Source organism: Sebastes umbrosus, chromosome 1 (assembly GCF_015220745.1).
Source record: "Sebastes umbrosus isolate fSebUmb1 chromosome 1, fSebUmb1.pri, whole genome shotgun sequence".
In the NCBI taxonomy this organism is placed as follows: domain Eukaryota; kingdom Metazoa; phylum Chordata; class Actinopteri; order Perciformes; family Sebastidae; genus Sebastes; species Sebastes umbrosus.
In genome coordinates, this window is record NC_051269.1 from 24,852,835 (window position 1) to 24,874,468 (window position 21,634).

Consider the following 21,634-nt stretch of genomic DNA (forward strand, 5'->3'; position numbering starts at 1 on the left):
CCTCCGATAAAGAGCAGCGCACAGCCACTTCACAAGCTAAAGGCCCTATTTTAACAATTATATGCTATTTAGGCATATCATTATTGAATAATGTTTATAATCAAGTAATTTTCGATAATAATTTTGAGGTAAATATTTGGGTACGTTGTCAGTAATTCCAAAGAAATTCCAAATAGGTTACTTGCTATTCGCACCTAATTACTTTGAAATTTGCAGACCTGTAAAATGAAGTGTAACTGTTATTTTTATAAAACTTTCACTATAAGTAAATCAGCTTTTATTGTCACACAGTACATTGTACACAGCACAGCACATAGTGAAATTTACTCTCTGCATTTAACCCATAGTATTAGGAGCAGTGGGCAGCTACTATACAAGTGTCTGTACTAAAGGTCTATGCTAAATGTAACGTTGACTTATTTTGTCACGTCAGTCTTTAGTCATGTGACTCGTCAGTATTGTCAGTCCCGTGAGTCACATGAGTCGTCAGTCACGTGAGTCACTAGTCAGTGAAGTTAACGTCAACCACAACTGTTTCCTAACCCTAACTTGGTTGTGCTGCCTGAAACTAACTTCCTGTGAAAACCAAAGTTTATTTTTGAAAGGACACTATGCATGTAACGAGCGTGTATATGACACAAGAGGGGTACCTAAAGGACTTATTACAGTCGTCTGATATTCAAGCTATTGAAATCATATAGAGCAGCCGTTGTGCTCCTCGTATTTTTCCTTTTAACCTCTGAGATGAAGTCCATGCCGCAACACACAGTTCTCCTCATTATTTTCATCTCTTTGACAACGAATGTCAGAGTATAGGCTGAGTTCAGGACCCTGGGACTTAATCACCTGCTCGGACTGATCTTCAGCTGAAGGGGAGAAGGAGCATGTGGACTTTTGTACGGGCACCTAGTCAGAGATTTAAAACCATAGAGACCTCTCGTCCATGTCCGTCTACCAGCTGAGACACTTCTTCAAAGACCTGAGTGAATTATTGAACACGCCACAGTGGCTGGCAGTCCTCCTGACCGTTACGGAGGCGAGAAGACGGATGGCGTTTCCATTTAAATGACTGACCCGACGTTGCTCCTGGCATTTTGAATCCCATTTGAACCTCAAGTCTGAAATCCTTTTGGATTTGCGAAGCCGTGAGTCATTCTATAACCAGGCACAAGTCTGCCACTCATCAATTCTGTGTTGTAATGCTTGCTTCTTACATGACAGATTTTAATACATTTCATATGCTAAATGGGGAAGCGTATTCACCTGGCTTTGAGCTATTACTGAGGAGGAGCAGCGGGGATTTGTGTCAGCCAGTCATGTAGTTTTTGATGTGTTGTTGTGTTCGGTGTACAATAAAACGCTTAGTGTGAAGTGGATACAGAGTGATGGATGTGTGGAAGCAAGTGCTGATGAATGTGATCAGATAATAGAAAAGAGGTGAAGTAAAAGAAATAGTGTGACATGTGCCAACACATTCTCACTCCCAACTCGTCAAATACTTGGTCAGTGCCCCACCGATGCACGTTGTACCCATCTTGCGTTACTTTTGGACGGCGTGTCAATATACGCTCGTTACATGCATAGTGTCCTTTCAAAATAAACTTCCGTTTTCACAGGAAGTTAGGTTGAGAACAGGTTGCATGTGCAGCAGATGTCTTCTCCTTCTCCTCAGAGTCAGCCTGCCGCCTTTGGGAGGGAGGACGATTAGAGGGCTGTTTGGAGTTGGCCTTTTTGTTGTGGTGCTGAATCCTCACCGTGGCCAAAGACAAGCCTTGGGCTGACTCAGGCTGTTAGCTCCATACAGCATTTTATAGCCCGACCGTCCCAGGTTATCAACTTGGCTTTTTGGTGGCACACAGGGTGCCCGGGGAGAGTCTGGTTGATAGTGGGTGGCGATAACATCCAGTGTCAATTTTTTTTCTTTCTTCTCAAGCGTAGCCTCCGGCTGCTGGAACCAAAGACTGATTCAGATTGGCCTTTGTAGATAATCTGTTTGAGGATGTCCTTAGCACTGTGTAATTGATCGGCTCTGGGTCACAGTAGCATTTGAAATCTCTCCAAGTCCTTTCAAATCCTTTAAACAGAAAGCAGCTATCTGCCAAGATAATCAACATCAATACACAATAACAGGGATTTTTGGCCACCGTCAGTCACTGGAGCTCCTTCCAAGGTCTGGGCATAGTTTCAAGAAGCGCCTAGAACTGTTGAGAGGACGTGAACGGATTTACTGAGCCTTTTGACACTTTAGCTAATTTCCCATTTCACAAAATAGCATATTGAAATTGTAGTATTCTGGATACTTCTGACTAATCGGATCAGCCCCCTTTCAAATGTAATATTAAAAATAATGTAATGCTTTCTGTGAAGACTTTTTATTCCTGTTTGTTTCCAGAGGTTTAGTGGAGTTTATATGCAGCTATAATAATAAGCATACCTCCTCACAAATAGCCACATGTTGAAAGGTAAGGATGCAGCCAATCATATTACAGTCTTTTCATGTAATCTGTGGTGTTTACTGTGGACAAGAGACCTTTGTTCCTTGACTTCGGTCTTTAAGACGGACATTCAACTGTTCGCCGTCGTCATTTGATTAGTTCAAAAGAAAAAGGTGATTGTTGTTAGTTGCTATGGTGACAGCACACGTAGGTGGGGCCGTAAAGTGTGTCACACGTAGCCGATGTCTGTGTGGCGGGACTAGAAGTTGATTTATACAGAAGTTGCCCGCTACATTCTTTGCTATGGTACACATAAAAATGAATGTGAATATCCGTTCTACTCCTATTCTATTTCTATGCAGGCAACATAAGTTTCTGGGTAAAATGGCTCTAAGCCTGGAGACATTATTGAACTATGTGTCACAGTCTGGCTCTGTTCCCTGAGGTCCTTGGGCTTTTTGTTATGTCTTTTTTTAGAACTTTAAGCTATCTTGTTTTTATCTTTTTAGTGGCCTCTATTTTGTCTAATGGATTTTGGTTTCTAGGTTATGGGTTTTTCTGTTATATTCCTTGTTTCATTCATTTAGTGTTTTGTGTTCTATTTTTATATACTCACTGTGTATCATGTATAGTATTACTTCCTGCCTTTGTATTTTATCGCCTTTCGGATTGTCTGCCCCGCACCGATTGGTGTCACCTCCCAGTTTATTTAGTCTGTGTGTTTCCCTGTCTCTGTGTCAATTCCTCATATCTAGTGTTTCACTCTTCTTTTTCCCAGTGTTTGAGTTTCAAGTTTATTTCTTGTGACTTTACTTTGTGGATTGGCTTTTTTTGTAACCTGTCTGCCGGACCAGCAGCATTTTTGTATGTTTTTCTTAAATCATTGTACTCTACCTGCTGCCTCCTCGTCCTTATCTGCATTTGGGTCAAAACGTATTATCCGGAAAACCGTGACACTATGTCAACAAGAAAAAACAGTCTGAGAACCATGATCTAGAGTTGATTAGGAGATAGATATAACGTTAGATAAAGTCTTAACTACAGGTGATCTGTTGTCGAGGAAGTGTTATGATCCTGAAAGCACCAATGCTGCAGTATAACAATACTTCATTTATACTTACAAGTAAATGTGGTGCATTGGAAAAGTCAGAAAAATGAAGAAAAAAAAAGTCCCATAATTCAGAAAAATGGTCCCTGTGGTTCAGTGGAGGCTGGTCCATAGAGGCAGAGGAGGTTGCTCCTTCTCTATTTTCTTGAGAGGAAAGAAGGAAATCAAAATATAAAATAGAGTAATTGGATTATTGTCAATGATGCATAAATGTGGGAGCAGCATTTTTGTATGTGATCATTTTGTATGTAACCTCTCAAACTAGTAACTAAAGTTCATTACATTATATAACTTGCAAATGTAGTATAAGGTAGACCGTCTGCTTCTTTATTAAAGTCTGTCAGCTACAGACAGGAACTTCTCATCCTGGTTAAACTCCATACCTTGCTCGAAGACTCCTTGAGTAGCAGGGTTGGTCTTGAAAAGCTCATTATCATCATTAAATGGTGGAAATTGCAGATAGCTAAGATGTCCACTCAGTGCAGAGCTATGATCCAGGTGGAATTTATCCATATCGATGTTCCACTAATAGAGTAGTCATTACTCATTAGCAGCAGTCAAACTGTCAAATCAATGAGACCTTTGATTCAGTAACAAGCCAGAGCCAAAGCAAGCCCCTTGTTTAACAGCAGCGCTACACACTACAAGATAAAATCTCAGCTATAAATCTGAGACTGAGACAGCAAAACCTCGGAGTCGATTTCTTACAATGTCATTACTTAAAACTGTTTTTTCAGTGAAGTTTGAAGTTTTACAGTGTATGGGATGTACTCACACACAAAGCAAATATTTTTGTTTCAGATCATTTTTTCCCCTTCAGTTAATGGTCAAGTTGAAGAAAATTGCCATTTTCGACCAAGTTAACATTTCAGAAGCAGACAAGATCTTTATTATATTCCTGACTAGAGGCTCTGTTTAACAAAGTTTGGGACCCACTGATCTAACCATTCATTGTCTCATGCTCTCTCTCCAGATCGAGGACATGCAGTGGCCTCGGGGGGAGCAGGACATGCCCAGCTCCGTGTGCAGCCTTCCCTGTAAAAGTGGTGAGAGGAAGAAGGTGGTGAAAGGTATGCCCTGCTGCTGGCACTGTGAGCCCTGCGACGGCTACCAGTATCAGTTCGACGAGTTCACCTGCAAGCTCTGCTCCTACAACATGAGGCCCAATGCCAACCGCACAGCATGCCAGCCTATACCCATCATTAAGCTGGAATGGCACTCGCCCTGGGCAGTGATTCCGGTTTTCCTGGCAATGCTCGGCATAATCGCTACAATCTCCGTCATGGCTACGTTCATACGGTACAACGATACGCCGATTGTCCGAGCATCCGGCAGGGAGCTGAGCTACGTTCTCCTGACTGGGATATTTTTGTGCTATATCATTACATTCCTCATGATCGCCAAGCCAGATGTAGGCGTGTGCTCGTTCCGAAGGATTTTCCTGGGTCTGGGTATGTGCATCATGTACGCCGCCCTCCTCACCAAAACCAACCGCATCTACCGGATCTTCGAGCAGGGCAAGAAGTCGGTGACGGCACCAAGGCTGATCAGCCCCACCTCACAGCTGGCAATCACCTCCAGCCTCATCTCAGTCCAGCTGTTGGGGGTGTTCATCTGGTTTGTGGTGGATCCGCCAAACACCATCATAGACTATGATGAGCAGAAGACCTTCAACCCGTATCTAGCACGAGGGGTGTTGAAATGTGACATCACGGATCTTCAGATTATCTGTTCGTTGGGTTACAGCATCTTATTGATGGTGACGTGTACTGTTTACGCTATAAAGACCCGCGGGGTCCCGGAGAATTTTAACGAGGCCAAGCCCATCGGGTTCACCATGTACACCACCTGCATCGTATGGTTGGCTTTTATACCCATCTTCTTCGGCACGGCGCAATCTGCAGAAAAGGTAAGAACCAATGGATGAATGGGCGACAGGGTGGATGAAAGATCTGCAGAGATGGATGAACTGCTGGATGGTTTGATGGCTGGATGGTTACAGTATTTTATCTTCATTTGATGGTAGAGTCACATATTCTCAATACATATTCTCATATTCTTGCTTTTATTTCCAATAATACATCAAACCAGTGGAGACAAACTGTAAAAAGAAAGGCGATAATAAATGTGGAGGGTTATGTTTCACGTCATAAAATGTGTAAACTCCCTTTAGCAAGCCTCTTTAGCTCCGAGAGCTTTATTTCCCCCTTCAAAACTTCTTTTATTGAACTAAATGGTAAAATGGGGAACAAAATGTCAGGGAGAGTAAACAGAACAGTGCAGAGAAAATAGAAAGAAGCTCAGTGAGCTATTGTGACTGACTAGCAGTTAGCAATTAGCTCGCCAGCTAAGGTAGTTCACCAACTGGCCGTGCAAATAGTCACTCAGTCACAGTCCAGAAACAAATATTTCGGGAAGACACGCCGATTAATTTCGCTGTGACCAGGACTTTACGCCTCATTTCAACACAGTTTTGTTATGTGTCCGTAAATCCACATAGTGTACAGATTCCGCCCCCTAGTGTTCAACGCAAGGAAATGGATCTCTTTACGGATGGATAGAAACACCAACGCAGATATGAGAGAGAAATTACTACATAGATATTTTCTATGAGTTACTGTTTTTCGCCATCCAGTCTAGATGAGTCACATTTATAACGTTACATGTTTTCTTCCAGTTGATACGCATACGTACACAAAGCTATGTGGAAACGAGATGTTAGCATCAAGTCCATGACCTCTGACTGTGACATTGACATGAGATTAGCGTTTGATTTGTTTGGTCACATCTTGAACTGCTGCACTACAGTCTGAACAGAAAACTGATATTACCTTATTACTGATATACCTTTTTTTCACACACTCCTACATCACAGCTGGTTTCCCTACTCTCTTTGCATCCGTTTTGTCTTAGCAAATTCCAGGTAACCAACATGCAGCTACTCTTTACATGTCACTTTATACTGATAATTGATTATGGAGTCAAAGGCAGGGGCCGGTACAGTCCGGTACTCCGTACCACTATAAAATTCTGGTACGCAGTATCAGGAAAAGGGGACAGCAGCTGCCTGCCAAAACCTACATACAACCCATCCCTCAGGATCACATTTCCAACAAGAAAACACATCTGCTAACATCAGGTCAACATACAGTTAGTTACCTCCGCCAAGGAGGTTCTGTTTTCCGTTCGGTTTGTCTGTTTGTTTTTACACGCATTAAGGTCTTTTCAGACGGGGATCGACACTCCGCCTGCATACTTGCTTGGATCCGCAGGGTTTGACTGCGCTCCTCATGCAGACAAGTGCTCTGCGAGTAAACGCCAGGCGTTCTGCGTGGCAACCATGGAAACAACATCTGAGCACTACTGTAGGCTTTGTATCCCTGCCGGTACAACTGTGTGGTATATCAAATATCCCTAATAACAGCTTGATTTGTTGACACATCTGCCAATGCTGTTTCGCTTTCATTAACATTGCCAGATAGGGCATTGGTGCCTCATTCATGTGGTGTCGAAATAATCTTAAATACGAGTTTTCGACTGGTAAAATTCATGTGAATGCCCCATTAAGTAAAAACAACAACTCAAAACTTGAAAAGTTTTGTCAACATTTACAAATGATTCTGCAGCACTTTCACCATTTAAATAAATCATTTGCTATACATGATGTCAAGAGTTTCTAATTTCTTTCTCCACCATAAAGGCATTGAATCGTGTTCAGAGACGCATGAAGCTGGGGGGTGGGAGGAGAACAATATCAAGCGATCAAGGTTGGGGTAGCCTAGTACTACCGACAAGAACTTCAATCTACTTTAACCCCTGGTCAAAGGTTTTGTACCTTCAGTGAGTCTTGTTCCACAGTCTTCATAACTCCTATTATCAGCCACAGAAAATATCCTTATATAACAACATCCCTGTTTCCCTCGGTTTTAAAATAAGAGAATCAAGCACACGCTCTGTTATGCTGCTATTACAAATCACCAGCAAATCATAATAGAGAAAATATCCATGTCAACAGAGCACTACTGAATCATTCATAATGGGTGACGATCACTGTTGTGTCCCATTTTATCAGCTGAAAGGCTTCCAGACGAGCCTGATCTGCCACTAGAAAATAATCTCATCCCCATTCGTGCAGAAAGAGGAAGGCTTTGATATGAAACTCAATGATCCACATGTTGCAGTGAAATGATGTGAAAATTATGTTCTTGTGTAGGAATCCTGATGAAATTTAATGTGCATGTGGTTGGTAAAATATTGCATAAAGAAAGCGTCACATTTCTTATTATCTGTTTGTTACAACCCCGGGCGTTGTTTGTTCTCATCAGCTACTGGGTCCTGATGAAGCAAATGTAGTGTGGAGATTTAATAAAGGACAACAGCTGCAATCCCCAGGTGTTAACACTCCTCAGAGACTCAGTGTGATCGTGTTGCCCCGGTTGTTTTGGGGTCACAACAGGTTATAAAAGCACCCGGAAGCTGACACAATTAGCTAATTTTCCCCAAAGGCTCAAACTGAAATGTGTTATATTGTGAGGAAAGTTACATGTTGGCAACTTGTTAACAAAGTTTAAAGGTTCTTGCCATAATTGTGTGACCTTTAAGTCTTATCAAAATGTTATGAAAACTATTGCTAAACAAAATGAGTCTCTGCATTTAGGCGTCAGTGAAATGTGGAATGCAATCTGCTCAACGGTGTTAATAAGCTTTAGCAAAACTCCATCATGCACTGCAGGGATAAATAATGATTATGTGTTGAACTGGTTTGTGTCCCCAAAGATCTATTTAACTTCTGTTTGTTATTCCAGGAACTAAAAAACATTAATTCTCCTTGTTGTATAACTGATTAGGAGGAAACGACAAATACTGTACATCAGTTTTTGCAAGGATGTATTAATTCTATTTTACTAGGGCTGCCAATCGATTAAAATATTTAATCACGATTAATCACATGATTGTCCATAGTTAATTGTGATTAATTGCAAATTAATCACGATGGACAAAATGTACCTTAAAGGGAGATTTGTTAAGTATTTAATACTCTTATCAACATGGGAGTGGACAAATATGCTTACTTTATGCAAATGTATGTATATAGTTATTATAAGAAATCAATTAACAGCACAAAACAATGACAAATATTGTCCAAAAACCCTCACAGGTACTACATTTAGCATACAAATATGCTGACCATGCTGGCCATGCCAGTTTTTCCTTGCCAGAATTTAGCGCATGTTTGGAGCATTATTTAGCTTCCTTCACGTTCGGTTGGTATCAATGGATTCCTTAGGTTTTCTAGTTTCATATGATACCAGTACCTTCACTCTACAGTAGCTTTAAAACTGAGCCCACTACAGCCTAAATTATGCAAGTTGCTTTAATGCGTTAAAGAAATTAATGGTGTAAAAATGAATTTGCGTTAATGCGTTATTATTGTGTTAACTTTGACAGCCCTACATTTTACTGAATCCATACAGAAAAACTGGATACCACCTGAATTTGCTTTCAAAACTCTTCACAATTTTCAAAATGTTGAAAAGGTCTCTCTACCAACATGCAGCTAAGCACAACAGTTAATCTCATGTAACACAACCAAAAACACTTTTGTACCAGAATATTTGTCAGTCATAAGTCAAATGTATTTAAAGCACATTTATTAAAAACAAAAGGTGTTAACCAAAGTGCTTTACAGAGGAATTTAAATGCAATAAAACATTTCAAACCAAAATAGATGAAAAGGTAACATACTAAATTTAAACATTGTCATTATTATATTAACAATTAAATAACTAAAATGCAGTTTTAAGGTGTGTCTTTTGGATTTTGAAGTGGTGAGATGAAAAAGATCTGACAGTAAACTTTAAAGGTATAATATTTTACAGTTATCGGTTGATGTTTCTAAACACACAGTCATACACACTCACACATCTGACGACCCTGCAGGAAAGTGTTGAGTTGCTGGATTTTTAATGAAAGCAGCTGAGGGGCAGGCTTCATCCTGTCCTCTCAGCTTGGTGTGTGCACCTTGGTCAAACTGACACACCGATATTGGCACACAGCAGAGGAGAAAGCGAGGAGCACGGGAAAAAACTGATGAAAACACACAGCGATGTAACAACCCATTCTCGTCCGTCAAATTTGGCCGCTTTGTATCTGACAGAGCAGTGGTATTTAACCTGGGAATGGGACTTGGCTGCACACCATGTTTATTGGCTGGGGGTAACACCCCCACGTGGGGCACAAAGCCTCTTTGCTGATGCCCTAACACATTCTCATCCCAACACTTCACATACCGCTGCTTTGTCACGCACCTTGGCATCACTTTTTCGTCATCAAAACCACTATGGTTCCCCTTGGCGTCATTTTAGGATTAGGCAACAAAACCACCATAGCTAGGTTTAGGAAAGGAACAAATGGTTGGGCTTAAAACTACTACGTTTCTACAGTGAAAATGACATTGACCATTGTGAACATGGGACACGAACAAACAGCTGATTGTAATGTGACACACGAGACACAAACTTCGGTCTCGTGGAGGAAAGCCTTGTGTTTGTTGGACCCATTCACCTCCCCTCCTGCCTGCCCGGTGTGTCTCTTTTGCTCTTTAAACTACGTCACCATACTCCCGGCGCATTCTCTCAGAGCGTTTACTGTTGCAGCAGATGGAACGCCTGGTGCTTCATACCGGCGCTAAAGGGTGCTTTGTGATCGAACGCCAGTGGCCGTGTCAAAGCCTCGGTATTTGACGCCCTGGGAATGACAATGGGCTGGACGCCCAGAATAGTCCCGTCTACAGCAAAATAAGAAGAAAAGAGAGGGATGCCACAAGCTTGTAGTGGGTCAGAAGTGATGACTGTGAGGGATTATTTTTGTATGAGTCTATACATTGTTTGAGGAAAATGTTGCATAGTATACCTTTAAAAACAAAATTAATTATATATTTCACTGGTAACCAGTGAAGGGAGGCCAGTACACTACTACAGGGGAGATGTCGTCTCTGTTCTTGGTACCAGTGAGGAGAAATTTTCGTTCCCAATAACAGTAACTTAAACTTTTGGCCATCCAGCATTTCACATCCTCAGGACAACTTAAAAGAGACTGAAGATTCTGTGTTTTGAGGAAGTATAGCAGCGTGTCATCAGCATAGAAGTGAAACGTAAGAACAAAGTGGAAGCCCAACAGCAGTCAGTGTGTACTACACTGTGGAAAACCTTTCCCCGCTTTGACACAAAATGCATTCAGTGGCCAAACATTTAAAAATTCATGAATTACTTTCTGACTCAAAACTCAACCACCACCAAACCTCTGTGTATTTACACTCCGTTTTACATGTTTACTATTTTAAAAATGTATGTTGTGAGGTTAACTGTTGTCCTGAGCAGGTTGTTACATACAGCAGTGTCTTCTCATCCACATCACACCTTCTGTCCTCTCTTGGCTCCTTTCTTCACCTTTCACTCTTTCACAGATGTGATGGGGAAACAAACATATGTGTATATATGTTTAATCTCAATACTCATATGAAGATGACATGAACATAGTAACTGTATTGTACTGCAAACAAAACACACTATATTGCAATTGCAGTCCTCTAACAATCTCTCCAAAATTGTCCTCCATTGCAACCCGTTCTCACTCCCAACTCGTCAAATATCTGGACAATATTTGTCATTGCTTTGTGTTGTTAATTAATTTCCAATAGTAAATATATACATACATTTGCATAAATCAAGCATGTTTGCCCACTCCCATGTTGATAAGAGTATTAAATACTTGACAAATCTCATTTTAAGGTACATTTTGAACAGACAAAAAATGTGCGATTAATCGCAATTCAATATTTTAAAAGATTGACAGCCCTAGTAAATACACAGAGGTTTGGTGGTGGTTGAGTTTGAGAGAAAAATCAATTCATATCATTTGTTTGAATGCATTTTGTGTCAATGAAAAAGTTCTCCACAGTTTAGTTCACATTGATTGTTGTTGTGCTGACTGTGTGAAGAGTTTTGACAAATTTTAAAAATCTGCTAAATAAAGTAGAGTCAGGCATACACGCTGTTCTTGATCGATGAACTTCTTCAGCAGTAGAGTGGATTTAAATTTTGAATGAGCACAAATACTTTTCGAATACCTAAGTTGCCAATGATTGAAGTTTTGGTGAAGAGCTGTAAACCCAGCCAGTGGCAGAGATTAAGAAGTTTCTGCTGTTCCCCACGTCCCTCAGGCCCAGGTAAGAGTGTCCGGCCTGACACTGTGAGCTCCGGGGTTTGATCCCGTTTGAAAGACTAAGCTTCTCTGCTCGGCACTCGGCATTGAAGAAATGGATTGGAGTAAACCCCTCTGATGGACTTGTGTCCTGTCCACAGGGATACATTTGTCCACCTAAACTGCTTCAGGCCACAGAGGTAGCTGATAAGCTCCCAGCCTCTGAGCTGCCTAACAGGGCTGTCAGTGCACGGCGAGGGGAATCCTGCAGCCTGTGGCACAGAGCTCCAACGGCATACAGTTCATCAAGAAAGTTTTTAACCTTTAGTACTCACTTATATATGAAGCTACAAGAAGCCACACATTTTCCTAAAGGGAAAGGTGTGTTCAAACAAGATGCTTTCTCACCTGTAGTTGAGTTTGGTTCAGACAAAAGAGCATTGTTAGTTCAGTTCTTATTCACACTGAATTCTAACTAACTCACTGATTGGACAGTCTTCGTGATGTCATCCTGCATCATCAGCTCATTACCCACAGAGTTAAATCAGACTCAGATATTGGCGTTAGATGTCATATTAAACTACTTGCACCGGCTGAATTTGTGTTACTAGAGCTCTGCTAAGTGAAGGTCCATCTCTCAGGGCAAGTCTCCTGCTGGCGTGGAGGACGAAGCGAAAATACAAGTAATTTTCTCATTTATGCCACTTTGGATTTAATGCAATAAACAATCTAACAAAACCTACACGGACCTTATAGCCCCGGTCAGTGGCGCAGTAAACACACAGATGCTAAAGTAAACTATATATTAGGGCTGTCAATCAAAAATATTTTATCGCATGATTGTCCATAATAATCGTGATTTATCGCAAAATGACTGCACATTTGTTATCTGTACAACATGTACCTTAAAGGGAGATTTGTCAAGTATTTGATACTCTTATCAACATGGGAGGGGGCAAATATGCTGCTTTATGCAAATGTATGTATATATTTATTATTGGAAATCAATTAACAACACAAAACAATGACAAATATTGTCCAGAAACCCTCACAGGTACTGCACTTAGCAAAAAAAGATATGCTCAAATCATAACATGGCAAACTGCAGCCCAACAGGCAACAACAGCTGTCAGTGTGTCAGTGTGCTGACTTGACTATGACTTGCCCCGAACTGCAAGTGATTATCATAAAGTGGGCATGTCTGTAAAGGGGAGACTCGTGGCTACCTATAGAACTATAGACATTTTAAAATGGCCATGACAGTTTTTCCTTGCCGAAATTAAACGTAAGTTTGGAGCTTTATTTAATCTCCTTCCCGACGAGCTACTATGACATTATCTTCACTCTAGCTTTAAAACTGAGCCCATTACAACCTCCAGAAGATCGATTGCGTTAATGTGCTAAAGAAATTAGTGGCGTTAAAATGGTTATTAACACCTTAACTTTGACAGTCCTATTATATATATGAAGATTATAAGATAGCAGTGTTATTTTGACCGTCTCTCAAAGTTTCAGCAGTTTGGGTGAGTTTTCGTATTCTTGCCCTGCTGTTAATTAGTAGTTGGCTGTAAGCTAACTGTAAATTTAGATTGTATTGACCAAGTAGTAGAGGTGAAATGCTGCACCCTATTTGTTTGGAGCATGAGGCCATATCTTATACGTTGCACCGTTAAAGAAGTTAGAGAATCAAAAACAATCATATTACAAACAAATTATTTTCAGGAAGCTGGAAAATGATCCCTGTATACTATAGGACAAATATGAGTAGGCCTAATGGTGTTTGTGTCATGTGTTTGGGTTTCTTGGTTGCATAAATGACATAAGGAATGTTGTTTTATATTAAGAGTTGGATCTGTATTAGAAAAGGATCTTGCCGTCTACAAAGTAAGCAGGAGGCAGATAAAAGATATGTGGGGAAGCCAGAGATAAAGCAAGAAAGTACAGTGTGATCTGCAGTGGAGTAAATTAGGAGACTGGGGAGAAAAAGGAAGGAGAGCACAGTGTGATCTGTGGCGGGAGGAGAAAAGACAGGAGGTGGAAGAAGAGAATGACAGGGAGACAAAGAGAAACAGAGAAGACAACAGAGAACAAGAGAGGCAGAGATTGAAAGAGGAGAGAAATATGCGGACATGTCTGATATCCGGATGGCTCCGAGGCTTTTTCCTTCAGCCCCGCGGAGCTGAAGACTGAAAGTGTTGCTGCACTCAAGGAGGTGAGAGGCTGCATCATTAGGATGGAGAAAGACGGGGGGGGGGGAGAGAGAAAGAAATCTTTTTTATTTAATTTCAAATGTTCTTTATTCGCTCACATCACATTAAAAAAAAACTGCAGCAAAACCCAGGAAGAAAAAGAAATATGTTAAAGACACCTTTCTTAACCCAACCCCAGTCCAAAGAGCATCCCAAATCTTTATATCAGCAGATGCTTATGAACGTCTCCACATCATTCATCATACTGTAATTATTGTTCTCAACTTTCCACAGAATGGTGTGGAGATGCGGAGTGAAACAGCCCAGTCGCACAGCATTTCATGAGATAGTCATGAAATTTATGTATTGATTCCTGTACATAGACACAAATTTCACTTTTTTTTCGTGAAGGTCAGCAATAAAGCAATTCGTATGTAATCCATGTAATTGTGAACCAGGTAATATAGAGACACAGGACTTTCACCCAGGAGACCGGTGTTCATGTCCTGTGTGAAACTACAAGTCAATGTTGATTTATTTGTCACGTAACTTCCATACTTAAGTTACGGCACTTCCGGTGTTATTTAAACCCAAACTGCGATCTTTTTCTTAACCTAACTAAGTAGTTTGTTGCCTAAGCCTAACCAAGTCGATCTATTCCTAAACCTAATTAAGTAGTTTTATTTTGAAAATACTGGAGCATAAATTGACACGTGAGCGCCACGGAAAAAAAGGGAAATTAGTGTCTGTGTACACAAATCAAATAGATACAATTTTGTGACTATTTCATCAACTGCCGTGAGACTGTGTTGCGTGTGCAGGTGTGTCTTGATTTGTCATTGTCTCAGTCACTCATTTCTCTATTGACTGCTCTACTCTTCTATTATTGAAGAGTTCAGAAACTTGGATCAGTTGTTTACATGCCAAGATTTCCTGGTTCCTATCAGAGTACGGCAGGTAGCATATCCTGGTTTCTCACAACCGGGACAAGGTCTTATCCAGGTTTCTGAAACAAGGATATTGTGTTTACCACCAGGATACTAGTGCACATGTAAATGCACTCATTGATGAACTGTAACAAACTGTATTTAATGTGGATCACATCTGCTCAACACTAAATTTGAATTTATTGTATAGGGATGATGCAATTTAACATAGTTCCAACACAGATCATGAAACCGATGTGCTGCACAGATAGTTTATAGCTATTGCTTAATGTTCAACTCTTGTACAGTGTAATGAAAATACACAGTGTTCTATATCATAAAACCATAATACACTACAAATATGGAAATACAATAAAATAAACATCACACAATATACCAATACATACAGTATACACCAATCAGCCAGAAATGGGTACAGCTCTGGTTTGCTTTTAGCCATCACTTAAAGCTGAAGTAGGCCAGATTGGAGCAAATATGATTAAAAAAAAGTTATTTTTGTAAAACGGTCGCTATATCCTGACAGTGGTGCATGAACAGGTAACCTGAAAAACACTCCTAACAGAATCTGCAAGATTTCACAGACCGGAGGAAAATAAGCAGTCAGAGCTGAGCTGAGGTCTACTGTCCATCTGTTGTCTATGAGAATAAACATAAACATAAACAATCTCCATGTTCAAATTAAAGACTATCAGATCTGTTATTTTGTCACATAGACCTTCAGTGGTAATATCTTCAGTTCACCCCAAATGTCAATGTATGGAAACATCCTCTCAGTGAAAGTGTGTGTGAAGGTGTGTATGTGTGTGTTAGTATCAAGATCAGAGAACGACAGCTTTCCTCTGTTCCAGTCCAGATTCACTCTGATCCTCTGGAGCTTCTTCTGCACTAGAAGAGCAGTCGTTGGAGCTGGTGGTGACCATGCACAGTATTTACCTTCATCGAACATTATGCTCCATAATCCAGACTGTATGACTCCCTTTCTCTTGACAGACTCTCTTAACACACCCAGTATCCAGTATGTACTGTCTCCAACCTCGACATCCCAGCTGTGAGTGCCTGAGTTAAAGCCCTCAGAGCCTAGGACAGAGCAGTAAGACTCAAACCTCTCTGGATTATCAGGGAGCTGCTGTCCACCCCCTCGTATCCCACTGGTCAGATCTTCAGACAGGATGAGTTCTGGATGAGCACTGTTTGGATCCAGAATCAGAGGAGTGTAGGAGACCACCTCCTTCATCTTGTTCCAGATGTTGAAGGTCAGGTTGCCCAGGTGGTTGGCCTTGTCTATTAGAGCTCCTGAGAGCAGCTGTGGATCCTCCAGCAGGGGGCGCTGCTGGACTCTTTCCACTGCAGCCTTGTAGTTGTGCAGGAATGAGACGTCTTCAGCTCTCAGCTCCTCCTCTGTGGCTCTGACTGTGTCTGAAAGAGCTGCTATCTCTCTGCTCAGAGCCTCCATCTTCTCCTTCATCATCTGGCTCTTCTGCTCCTCTTCCTCCCTCAGAGCAGAGATCTTGGCCTCCTCTTCCTCTTCTAGAAACTGGTGAAGCTTCTTAAACTTCTCCTTAATCTTCCTCTCTGTGCTTCGGGCCTGGACCTTCATGTGTTCTGCTGTTTGATCAGACTTCACTTTAACTTGTTCAAAAACCTTCAATTTCTCTTTTAAGAGCTTAAGAGTCTCCTGAAATTCCTTCTTGTGTTGTCGTGCAGCTTCATCGATGGGTCTGATTCTGTGGTTGGTGTGTTGTTCTGAATCTCTGCAGACGACACAAACTGGCTGCTGATGGTCCAGACAGAAGAGTTTGAGTTTCTCAGAGTGCAGACTGCAGAGAGCCTCTGAAGCTCTCTGATTTCTCTCCAGTAAAAAGGCCTCACACAGGTTCTTTAACACCCGGTTTAAAGGTGGTTCTGAGGTTGAAGATATCGTATTACAAACTGGACACTCGCGTGTTGGTTTCTCTCTCCAAGAGCTCTTCAGACAGTCTTTACAGAAACTGTGGCTACATGACAGAATGACCGGATGTCTAAAGACGTCACGACAGACCGGACAGCAGAGATCCTCCTCTAATCTGAAAGCCATTTCGTCATCTGAGTGAAGCTGAAAACACAGCAGACAGAAGTATATTTAGTCCTGGCTCCCCTCCCTCCTCTACTAGCTTCACTGACATTTACTTTCACTTTGAGTTGTGTTTTTAGTTAAACTCACATTCAGTGTGTGGAGCGTCAGCAGGTTGAAGCAGCAGTGTTGTAGTTTTCCACTTTTCTCTCCTGTAGATGAACTCACTCAAAGGATGCTGTTAGTTTGGTAGCTTGGAAGTATAACAATGTGTTTCCTGATTTGTCCCGGGTGAGTCTGGAGAGGGGTGGAGCTTCGTCCCACATCCTGTGCTGAATGCTGTTCCTTCATCTATAACACAAGGGTGCGTTTCATTCCGAAGTACAGATCCACCACTGGGTGTAGACAGCAGGCTGTTTATGTTTATTTTCATAAGTAGTTTGAATGTAGGTTGAATATAGCGGAGGAGTTAAAATATAACTTAAACACAATAGAGTGAATATATAGATCAGCGAGTGGGGGGGCGAAGAAATTAATTAAATGTCTTATGAGATCAAGTTTGCAATAGTTGCAGCCATTGTGACTTTTTGAGTAAACATATCTGTGTTTTTTATTCCTGTCCTTAATAGTCTAATTGTCGTTATTCGTTGAGGCCAATTTTCGTAGTGGCCAAACGGTGGCCAACTACAGCTTCCGTGTCCGTCACGTGATGCCATTGGGCCCAAAAATACTTTTTCCCATAGACTTACATTGGGAAAGAGACGTCTGTAACTCAGTGGATAATTATTTTTGAGGTTAATCAACTTCTCAGTATGAACACTTGAATAGCCCTTATTTAAATCATTAGGTCCTAAAAGTTGTAAAATGCACAAACAGACAAATCCAGAGTTATTTCCCTATGTTCATGTGAATGAGATCCAGACCGAGGCTGGAGCGAAGCTGCGAGGCGGAGTTAAAGGAAACGCTACTGCGCCTGCTCTATGGGCTCAATAGAATGCGGAAGATCGCCGGATGATCCGGGGACTTTATCACTTTCGAGCCATTTTGGCTTCATGTGCCACTTAGCAACTCTCATATGAATGAACGGGAGCCCGCCTACAACGCTGCATCCACTTCTCTTTATGCATCCATGGTGAGCATGTTAGCATGCTGACATTAGCATTTAGCTCAAAGCACCACTGTTGTTGTAGACTATTAGTCTGGTATAAACTCAAACTACAATCTTTTCCTGATCATAACAGATTAGTTTTTGTGCATAAACGTACTCAAACATTAACCTTAGCGGTAACAGTTTTAGAAATGAGGTTGTCTTCCCAGTAAGGATGATGACACACAGCATTTTCTGTTTTGTTTAAAGCTACTACAAGGAATTTGATTTTGTGTTGATTTTGGCGGTCCCTGTGGACAGAAGTGGTAGTGTTTCCGAGCACCAGAATCCCTTTAGAAAACCTCTCATTTTACTGCAACAGCTCTGACAGTCTCCTTCGCGCAGTCCTGGTTCTGGTTCTCCTATGCCTCTCTCTTGCGTGGTGTTGGTGTTGGCTCCCAGCGGGGACCGACGGAGCAGTGATGCGACGCTCTGTGTGGAGTGTCAGCAGGTTGAAGCAGCAGTGTTGTAGTTTTCCACTTTTCTCTCCTGTAGATAAATTCACTTAGATTAAGTTGTTAGTTTGGTCTTCCTGGTTTGTCTCAGGTGAGTCAGGTGATGTTTGCTTCACCAACACAGGGGTGTGATTCATTCCAAAGTTCAAAAGAGAACGCATACCAGTGAAAGTAACAGCTTAACAGGTGTAATTTCTTTTCATCCTTCAAGGAGCTTATAAAATATCATTCATTGGGGCTGAACAGGGAATGTCTGGCTGAGGCCCCTGTCCACGAGGTCTTTAACTCCCACCTCTGGAAGAATTGTTCATGCATCCCGGAGGAGACTGGGGACATTGAATCTGAGTGGGTTATGTTCAAAACCTCCAATGTAGAAGTGAGTGCTAGGAGTTGTGGTCAGAAGGTCATCAGTGCCTGTTGTGGCAGCAACCTAAGAACCCACTGTTGGACAACAGCGGAGGCTGTCAAGCTGAAGAATGAGGCCCGGGGATCTCCGGAAACAGCAGACGGGTACTACAGCTGCGGCGGTTGCCAAAAGCAAAACCCTGGGTGAGGATGGAGCTCGGGGAGTCTATGGAGTATGACTTTCGGTTGGCCTCATGGAAGTTCTGGCAAAACCGACGACTCAGAAAGGGAAAGCAGGGCTTGGCTCGGGCTCTCTTTCAGCAAGGGAGGAGAACTGCGGACCCGGACTGGGGATATTGTCGAGCGGTGGAAAGAGCACTTTGAGGAATTCCTGAACCCGACCAACACATCCTCCCTCGCGAGGCTGTTGGAGGGGTCATGGGAGTTTTCCCATCCAGGCTACTTGTATTTTGGAAAAGGCTTATGACTATGTCCCCCAGAGAGTCCTGCGGGTGTCACAAACTTTTGCTAAAGGGTGCCTCCGTGCATCGGTTTCCGTTGCCGAGGGGCACTTACCAAACGGTATTTGAAGAGTTGGGAAGGAGAACGGTTTGGGTGGACAGATCTAGCTCTTCTTTCATCCCACAACCGAATGTAAACAAATACAGAATAAAACACAGGGCTCAAGTTGTAGCCCACAGCATACCTCACTGAATCCACAGCAATGTTTTACTTCCCAAAGCATTATGGGAACTGTAGTACCAAAACTTAGAGCATGATTATCCCCCAGAAACAAGACAAAGAATAATAATAATAGATGTGACGAAATCAATTAATATATTTTTTTTTCATGTTACACTATCAATATATCTTTTTGACATTTCTATGATTGTCTCATCAACATAGTTTTTATATTCCTGGAACATAATCTCCTCTATACATATTGTTATACAGATATACAGTGTCAAAATTCAAAAACTGTTCCTTCTAATAACACAAATATTCAGCTACAATAGTTGCATGCATCCATGTGTGGGTTTGTACAGTACATGTGTGTTTAGTGGGTGTGTAAGCTGCAAGGGTGTGTGTGTGTGTGTGTGTGTGTTTGCAGAGGCTTGACGTCAGCAGGCAGCCAGCCGCTGAGTGGAGCGGTGACATCCTGGCCTTTGCTGCTTGTCATTACCTACCTGGTCCAAGAAGAGCAGAATACAAATGAGGAGAGAAGAAGGGGATACACGCGATGCGCACACACACACACACACACACACACAGGCTGAGACACACTGAAGCGCATAACTTACACATGCAAACATACACAGAGGCAGACAGCGAGGCCGAGAGCAATGCAGTCGTGAGGGAAGGAAAGAAGAGCTAAGAGACAGGCAACATGGACGGAGTGATGCAATGTATGATGGAGAGAGAGGGAGGGAGGGAATGCGGGTGAAGAGAGGAGGATGTGAAGGAGGCTTGTTGCTGCGTTCAAGAGGCCAGTTTGAGGAACAAAACACAAAAGCAAACAGAAGGAAGGGAAGAGAGGCACAAATATCCTCCCACGCAGAGCAGGTGCAACACTTAGAAGTAACTGACACTAATGAATGGGAGAGAACCCATATAGAACATGCACTCATACCGCCTGTATATTTATGTATGTACACACATGAACATTCACATGTATAACACTGACACAAAAAGAGAACGAAACTCCATTAAAATCTAATGCAAGCCACATGAGACATAATAAAGATGATTTGAGGATCAAGATTTAAATATTTAATAAGGTAAACATAACTAGAGTAGGTTTGGAGACAATAGGATTAACAGCAGGATGTGCTTATTATATATCTGCTGGAACCTGCTTCATTATTTTCATGTAATTACAAAGCAGCAGAGTAGAAATGAAGCATACAAACATGAAATAAACTGATTGGTGTTGAGCTGCAAACGTAGCTGCCATCGTCACGTGCTACGGTGTAGTAAAGTACATTTAAAGAGGTCGTAACTGTTGTGTCCTGGTTCACCCTGTATTCACATACAGTGCCATTGCACTGAATCTAGCAAGCCACACGTCGCTACTGCAGTATGAACCCAAAATAAACAGATTGTGCTGTGATTAATTCCAATATACGGATCAAAAGGATGCAGAAATAACTAAATAATAATGTATTTGTAAAAAGTATGACTTTATGCTTCGGCAGGTCTGTCAGGTCTGTCTGCAAGACGACAAGAAAAAAAACTTAAATTGCTTGTTTTGTGAATGGAGTTCGGATTGATAAGTGCCAGGCTATGAAGCTGCTGTATCAATAATCAGCATAAAGTCATCTAGGCATAAATACGGCAGCAATGGTGTTGTTTATACCATAGACAATTATAGGTTTATACACATACATTTATACACAGAGTTTTGTCCGGTCTATGTCCAGATATGATGTACTATCATAGATAGCTCCGGGTGACCACAGACAACTATATGTTTTTCCTCCATTTCTGATTCAACAACGTCAGGATGTCAGTGACGACAGCAGGAGAATGTCAACGCTGATAAGCTTTCACAACACAGCGTCACACAAATGTCTTTCATAAATGGCCATTCGGGTCTATTCACATCTATTTGCCTCTTTGCATTGTCTTTGTATGTAATTGCGCCACATGAAAAGTTCACTTTGCTGTCTTGGTGTGATTGTGCCATAAGCCCTGAGGAGAGGTCTAATCAGGAAAAACATGTTAGAAACATATTTGTGGATGTATGGGCCACAACT

General features: G+C 41.6%; 1 protein-coding gene across 3 annotated transcripts in view; it reads left to right on the plus strand.

Moving 5' to 3' along the window:
- The window catches only part of LOC119485726 (metabotropic glutamate receptor 7), a 334,706-nt gene that overhangs the window by 268,463 nt on the left and 44,609 nt on the right, over positions 1 to 21,634 (plus strand). For 2 of the 3 annotated variants that reach the window (XM_037765486.1, XM_037765478.1), the window contains exon 8: positions 4,517 to 5,452. In XM_037765486.1, coding sequence (XP_037621414.1) covers positions 4,517 to 5,452 — 936 coding nt within the window. Of the gene's footprint in view, positions 1 to 4,516; positions 5,453 to 6,762; positions 6,892 to 21,634 lie in introns of those variants that run through there. The other variant, XM_037765494.1, reaches the window with a different exon arrangement.